At 30.2% G+C, this 8,264-nt stretch overlaps 1 protein-coding gene across 1 annotated transcript in view; it reads right to left on the bottom strand.

The window, feature by feature from the left end:
- The window catches only part of LOC116851950, a 17,123-nt gene extending 9,518 nt beyond the window's left edge, over window positions 1-7,605 (bottom strand). The window contains exons 1-12 of the mRNA XM_032831883.1: window positions 7,063-7,605; window positions 5,939-6,397; window positions 5,141-5,324; window positions 4,846-4,999; window positions 4,687-4,768; window positions 4,044-4,372; window positions 2,740-3,014; window positions 2,073-2,263; window positions 1,618-1,917; window positions 1,459-1,534; window positions 1,139-1,257; window positions 962-977 (exon numbers count right to left, since the gene is read on the bottom strand). Of these exons, the coding sequence (XP_032687774.1) occupies window positions 962-977; window positions 1,139-1,257; window positions 1,459-1,534; window positions 1,618-1,917; window positions 2,073-2,263; window positions 2,740-3,014; window positions 4,044-4,372; window positions 4,687-4,768; window positions 4,846-4,999; window positions 5,141-5,324; window positions 5,939-6,397; window positions 7,063-7,571 (2,694 nt within the window). The 5' untranslated portion in view covers window positions 7,572-7,605. The remainder of the gene's footprint in view (window positions 1-961; window positions 978-1,138; window positions 1,258-1,458; window positions 1,535-1,617; window positions 1,918-2,072; window positions 2,264-2,739; window positions 3,015-4,043; window positions 4,373-4,686; window positions 4,769-4,845; window positions 5,000-5,140; window positions 5,325-5,938; window positions 6,398-7,062) is intronic.
- Between the last annotated feature and the right edge of the window lie 659 nt (window positions 7,606-8,264).

Below are 8,264 nucleotides of genomic sequence, written 5' to 3'. Positions count from 1 at the left end.
TATATATATATATATATATATATATATATATATATATATATGTATATAAAAAAAAAATATATATATATATAAATGTTAATATACATTTTTTCATGTATAAGTTACATATATGCAGCCTGAAAATTGGTCAGATATCAATCTTGTATCAAAAAACTGATATCATGTTTCTATGAGCGCTGATAAGTGAAAGAATTGATATCTTGTACGAAATATTCAATATGTTCCTTGACGATGGGATTGTCTCAAAATAACTCATCCACAATAAGATGGTTATGTCGAGAAACGTAAGTTACAAACGTGTGAGTAAAGTGCAAAGTCATGTAAGAAGACAGTGTTCGGGTGTTTTTAATTCAGTGAAAACAAAACGACATTTTTATGTTTACAAGCTAGTTCACAGTCTAGATTTTATTTAATTTCCGAGGAGGACATAGGAATCACGCTGTTTTATAAGATATAAAAAAATCTTTTCCTTCGCGAGCAAAAGGACAGATTTATAATTTTCTATCGCGCTCACACGATCGCTTACAACAAACGCGGTTGAAGAGAAACGTTATCGTCGGGGAGTTATGAAGTGAAAAATAAGGGATAACAATTTTTTCAAGAAATCTGTACGCGTCGTGTTTTAAACACTCTTGGATCTTTTGCGATATCTCATTGTCTACCTTGTAGGTTTCTTTAGGAATGCTGGATGCGAAAGATGATATCACGTTATAAATTATGAAAAAAATACGTTATGATGCTTGTTATAAATATGCTTTATATAAATATAATATAAAATAACAAATTGAAATTTGTAGAGTTATAATGGTAGAAACTAGAGAAACTACTTCCTCAAGTCAGACTTAGGACATTGTTCGCCATTTTTAGGGAGAATGTGAGTGAAAAAAAATCTACAACGTTGTGCGTTATTTCAGTCTGAAAACTTGTATTTAACTTGTACTAAGAGAATTTTTTCTCTTACTCTCACCACGTCATTTCTAAAAATGGTAGAGAGAACGCAGACTATTCAGAAATCATTATATCTTGTCTTAACTCTAGAGGAACTCTAGTAGAAACTATTCGTTTTTTAATATCGATGTTGATTTGTTTGTTGATTCGGAAGATCATAATACCAAATTCTTTTTTATTGCCTTAAAACATCCTAAATTTATCCCGCAGTTTCATTACTTGACGTAGTCGTTCTTGAGTCAATCTTATGCACGTTTTCCATAGTTGATAATCTTTTTTCAAAAATTTTTTGTTTATGTAGTAGCGTACCTAAAACAGATAATATGTTGATTGATAAAGAGTAACAGTTATTTAGAACAATTTGCAATGGTTAAATTGCAAAATAATTTCTCAATATTTAACAATTAAGTTAGTTCAATGTTTACGCTCATACAACTTCAAGAAAAATCTTGAAGAGACAAATAAATTTAAGCAAGTAATATTTAAGTAATTCGAAATTATAAAATTCACCTCCTCTAGTTGTTCCTCGTTATCCAGATTCATAATGATATTACCCATTAGAGTGACATTATTAAAATTGGGGAATCTATTAAATGATAAAGATTTAGTATTTATAGGTACAGGTAAGTCTAACGATGATAAAAAATGTTTCTTATGAGAAAGGGATACCTTGTCAGTGTGTAATTATAATTGTCTAACACATATTGAAACACAGCATCCTTCCTCACATGTTTCTTTATAACAGAATGATATATTTGTCCCATATTTAATCTTTTTTGCTGTCCAATATTCGTATATAGTATCAAGTTTAAATAATGCAAAATTACTTGTACATTTTCTGAACAAGATAGGCTTTCTAAAAGTTCCTCATTTTTATGTTCAGTAGCAATATTCAAAATGTCATACCAAACAGTTAAGTTTACAGACATCATTCCCGCACAATACATCCAGCTGGTCAACCACGGAGTCCTACGGTATATGCGTAAAAATAATTAAAACCTCTTAACAAATGTTTATTCTTCGATCTCATTTGTTTGCCACGTAACTGCATCATCATAATGATGCGAGAAATACTAAGCAAACAAATTGAAAGTATAATAGCAGCGATTGTAAAGGAAACTTACATGTACGAGTCATATTTATATATATACGTTATCAATTTGTTGGCAGTAACGTTTCTACATGTGCTATGACCGAGTTTGCAGGCCCATTTTATTGCTAATAATCTTAACGCCATCGTCATAGTTTCGTCGTCTGGACTTTGGTCATATCCTACGTTTTTAAGAAGTCCATCCAGAATGTTCAAAAAGTTTAGCTAAAATCGTTGCTTGTTATTTATGAAGATATTATGTCTACACACGCAATGTAAAAAATATTTCCATACGGAGAAAAAAAGCGGTTAAGTTAATGAGATTTTGTTTAAACGAACAAAATTCAAGCAAATGTTTAGTCCACTGAAAGAATTATTTCGTTGGTGCAATGTTTATGTGTGCGTGCGTGCGTGCGCGCATGTGTGTGTGTGAGAAAGAGAAAGTTATCAATCGATTTATTTGCAATTTGATTAATAACTATATCAACGCGATGTATTGTTGCACTAACATGTAATTTGTTCAATAGATGTAATATTCCTTTGAAAGCAGATGACTATCGATTTTGTCGATTCAACGGTTTTTTTTTTAGTGTACATTTGTAAACTCAGTACCCTATTCTTCTACGATTCTTCCATATTTTTGGATTACCAAGTGCTTAATGTAACTGCTAATAATATTCATGAAAATAATTCTTACTCACCCTCGCTAATTCTTCATGTGCGATTGGTAAATAAGCCGACATATATGATAAAATATTAAACATAGGATACCATGCTATGTAATCTGTCTCGTTATGCAGGAATTGAATGACATCGAAGAAGACTGTCGGTGATAATTTTTCAGCTATTGTAAAATAGTATGCATCGTTCACAATCTGTGCACGATTGAGAACAGGTATGCTCGGTGTAGAATTGCTCTTTAAGTGAGCGGAAAGTAGCTGCCAATTCTTGTCGTCGTAATTAACGCGATAGCAACCTGTGGTAAAAAAGATAAAGCATATAAGGTCCTCTTCAATAATGCTCATCGAGAAATGTTCTACAATCATTTCCGTCTCATCTAATTAGAAAAATTAACGCTGTGTACATTTTTAGGGAGAAAGATTGAACGATTCACGAAATTCATACTGCAATCAGGAGTTTCACAATATGTATATATTCAATCATGCGAAATATGATACCCAATTATCTCCGTTAACTCATAGAACGCGAGTACCTGATCAATTAAAGCGAACTGCAAATTATTTATACTATTTCAACAACGTTCGACAACTTAAATTTTGTCCTAAAATTGCCCTGATTTATTTGACGTATACAGCGAAACTGTTTCGTCCCGCGCGTATATTTTAATTCTTATAATATTTGCCTACTCCCGCACTCTACACTGAGAGAAAAAAATAGTTGGAATAACTATAATCTTACTATATTTTATAGTTCGTTTTGATCTCAAACATATATTTATTCATCTAAACATGAAGATATAGCAGAATGAACACAGATTTATAGTCATCATCTTATTACTCTATAAATATAGTAAAGCATCCTTTGGGAATATAGTTACATGTACCTATATTTGCCAAATATTCCAATTGACTATATAAAATAGTTAATTTTTCTTATCATTCAATATTTGCTACCTTATTATATTTTTTATTTCAAATAATTATAATTCTTGGTAAGAATTTTACATGAGCCAGTTATACTATGCTTATATTGTAAATATTACAAATATTATGGTAACATTTACTATAAAAATTATATTCCTAACTATAATCTTTTACTATGCCATTATAATTCCAAATATCATACATTTTTCTCTCAGTGTACATAGAACGATTTTTATACATTGGAGATTCCCTATGACGTTGCGAAAAGCACCACCTCCGGTAGAAGCTTCCGCCAAGCTCCTGATTGAGGTAGCATTTTTCGCAAACAACTTGCTAAAATTAAATTGATAGTCAATCTTTCATTGAATAAACAACGAAGCATTGTAAATTATTATGCTTACCAACTAATTCCAAGTTGACTAAGAAAAATTGTTTTGCATTGGCGCCATAGATATATTCCTTCTCACCCCCTTCATACCAAACTACATCTACATGCGAGATATTGATATCCTTTGGAATAGCATAAGTAAGAGGTACATACATATACAAAGGTACCTTATTAAGGAAACGCTTGCTAGAGTTATAGTTTGTTAAGGTATATTCACGTTCGAATGTAATTTCAGGGTAGGATTTTTCCAATAACCATGTTTCCATTATTTGTTTTATACTATATTTTGTCTTGTCTTGTCGAAAATACTTCTTTTGCAGAATGGTCCACAAATCCGTAGTGCTAACAGAGAAATAATAATTTATATTTGATTTGTTAATAGTGTTGTTGTGTATTGACACTTATTATTCTTGAAAGAATTCTCATGGGGAAAATGTTTGTAAAACTGTCTCGATTAACCTTCTATGTATATAATATAAATATGTACGAAATGCACGCGAAATGTGCGAAATGCACGAATAATGATACAGAAATGTATCTATGCGAAATATTCGGCAAGGACAATATAACAATAGAAAGCACAATTAATTTTCAATTAAAATAAAATATGAGGGAGTTTATATAATTATAATATTGCAGAGAAAACACCAACTCACTGTGAATGTATATATTCATTGACGGCCTCATTAAACTTTTCCGGAGTAAGTAGATAGAAAAGCATACGAAATAGAACAAATCCTACAATTGTGCAAACAATATAATACGTGTAAAATTTAAATAATTTACAACGATTGATGAGACGTGTACAGTCTTACCTTTTTTCTCATACAAGAGAGAGTAAAGTAAACTATCAATTCCATCATCTTTATTATTATATATAGTAGTTTTCAGCTTTATAGGAATATCGTAATTTAGAACAGTTAGAAGATTTTGAACTACGAATAGGTCCATTGTCCACGTGTCGAATATCTAGAAATAATAATTTTTTTGTACGACTTAATATAATATTATGGGAAGTGTTTATAAGAGCATATCTCTTATAGAGTTTTTAAGCTCTTCGAACTATAATAACAAATTTTGCGTTTACTAATACTGATAATACATATGAACCTGATCTAAAACATAATAGCTGTAAAAGGACGTAAGCATCTTGTTTATCCACCAGCCACTCTTTAAATGTGAATTCATATAACCCACGAACACTTGGCGTGACAATTCGTATGCTATCGTTCTCGCAACATGAATATATTGACCTGGAAAGTCTGTATCCTGTTCGTATGTAACATCTTTTTCGCTGTAAATGGAAAGCAATATTTCGATAAAAGCTTCTCTTGTGTAACATGCACAATTTAACGTATATGTATTATGCATTCTTTGTAAACTTTTACATATTTACGATCTATTAAATTTGTTTGCTAATCTTATATGATATGGTAGAGAGTATTGTAACGTTATAAACGTTTAGTCTCTTACCGAAATAACATATAGAGACGTCCTGATTTTTATTAGAGTACATAACTGAAACTTTTTATTTTACCACACACACACAAATAATTATATTATAAACTTACGCTATTATATTATAACTATACGCTTATATCCGCAAATGTGTTAAGCAACTTTTTTCATTCAGTCATAATATTTATTAGAATACCCAGAATATATCTTGCGGCATAAGTTTAAATTTTTACAGGTAAACTATATGTTTCCAAGATTGCATTAAAATATCTTAATCAAATTAAGTTTGTTTTACTTAATTATATAACAAACTGAACAAAGTGAACCGTGAGGAATGTTTTTCAAATAACATAGAATTTAACAAATTACATAGAGTACATGTTAAGGAGAGGTTATTATCAATATTAATAATTTAGATAATAACATTTCAGAGAAACATGTATTGCATACCTATAAATAATGAGTCCAGGTTTTCCTGCGGATTTTACAGGATTATTAAGCAGTATGATATGATCAATTTTCTTTAGAAACTTTGTTACATCCAACTTTATTTTCTGCTCAAAACTTAACATCACATTATGTATTATCTTTTCTACGTGTGTTGTCACTACACTCGGTCTGTGCCATAGTTGATGGAATGTTTCTGTAGGATTTTTTGTGATACCATGTATCATCGCAATCGCAAACATATAACTGGGTATTATGGAAGAGTCTTGGAAATTGATCAATTTGAATTCATCAGTATCGGTAGAAGAGTACGATATATTCGATGAGTGCACATTCGAAAAAACCGTGTATAATTTATTATGTTTCACTGTTAAATGCACAGGTGCCTTTGTTTTCACATCACCCAAGTACGGAAACAGTCCTCGTGTTGCGTTCAGTTCATATAGGTTTGTAATCAAGTACCTACCGAATTATAAAAAAAAGTCACTGACAACGATATATTTTTAAAGGTGTAACTTTAATATATAGCTGATTGATTATATGTGAGAATAACGCGCTGAAATGTATTTGATATTAAATATGTGTCTCATTGCGCTTTAAACAATATATATATTTTTATACAAAGATTTCACGCGTATTATATTCTGATAAAAAATTATTCACACATATAATGTCGTTGTAATGTTGAAGATAATTTTATTCTAGATTTACAAAACATTCTGATAAAATATTCTAGATTTGTCTGAATCTTAAAGAGTTCTCAATGTCTCAATCTTTGAGACATTCTCATTGTCTGAATCTTAAAGAGTTCTCAAGAATCTCAAAGTCCCTTTTGTTAACATTTATTACAAATCTGCGGAAGAGACATTTATTTAGGAAGCTTATATAGAGGAATATAGAACGATACTATGAATTTCTCAAATTACTTGTCAAAACGTTTAAAAAACACGTTAGAGTTCACGGAAGTCACATTCTTTTTTGAGGAGACACTAAGAAGTTATCAGTAATGTTCTATAGTTATATGAAATATTGAGATGTTTTTCTCCCAATTGACATTGAGCAATGATAAATAACGATATTTGCAATCATATACATATCAGGGTTATAACATTATATTATTAAATTACCTTTTTTCAATTCCTATCCAAGAGTACGGATAATTAATCGTGTATAAATTTTCTTCGAAAGGAGAGGTATATTCTAGATGTAAGATATATTGTCCGCGATATATTGAATTAGCAAACTCTAATAATAATATCTCATATTTGGAACAAAGTAATTGAGATTTCAGTCTGCCAAGTGAACCGCTCTTACAATCTGTACTTTCATCCGGCCGTACAATCCTTACGCACCAATCATTCACTCTTAAGTCGTGTGCGTATAGACGTATTTTTGACGTTGTTGTCTTAATTGTTATCGTAATATCTATTTTTCCCGATATAACTTTTATATGCGGCGTTAATGTGAGTTCAACGTCATATTTTATTGGCGTTACTTCATTGGTATTTAGTTTATCAGTAGTACGTGAACAACTTAGAATCTCTACCACATCATCATCAGCCACGGTAAGCGTCAAGGCAATACTTAAAACTAATTTTAAAACTGCCGTCTTCATTTTTGGTAAAAACACCTGCATGAAGAGTTAATCTTTAACAATAAAATTGCTAAACACATATAAAATATAAATATGTCGATATTGTTCTTTTATTTTAATTTTGTCATATAAGAGAAGAAGAGGAAGGAAATAAATGGGTGAAGACAAAGGTCATGTTGGTTGTCGAATGGGACAATGTATGTATGTATGTATGTATGTATGTATGTATGTATGTATGTATGTATGTATATATGTATGTATGTATGTATGTATGTATGTATGTATGTATGTATATATATATATATATATATATATATATATATATATATATATATATATATATATATAATGTATTCTAGGAAAATTGTTATCTTAACTAATCTTGATTAACTGAACCTAACCTGGAGGAAAAAAAATCTGCCATAATTCTTATATATTCAAAAAGATATATTGTACGGTACTTTGGTAGGATTAAACATGTCATTAAAGTCATAACATAAACGAGATATCATTCGTACAATTCGACATATAAAAATTAGAGAAACTGAATTATCTAAGTTATAAGTTAATTATATAACTGAATTGTATTCTTATTGTTTTCATGTTTAAATACGAATACTGAAACGTTCAACACATAATATACAAGGTGTCTGACAATTCATGACACACTCGTTGCGTCTGTGCAGGTAGAACTCATCAAATTAAACACAAAATTCTTCTACTATTTCACAAATG

Source organism: Odontomachus brunneus, unplaced genomic scaffold (assembly GCF_010583005.1).
Source record: "Odontomachus brunneus isolate Ranch 3 - 2012 unplaced genomic scaffold, Obru_v1 Obru_scaffold_196, whole genome shotgun sequence".
Taxonomy (NCBI): domain Eukaryota; kingdom Metazoa; phylum Arthropoda; class Insecta; order Hymenoptera; family Formicidae; genus Odontomachus; species Odontomachus brunneus.
This window is presented reverse-complemented; position numbering and strand designations above follow the sequence as displayed.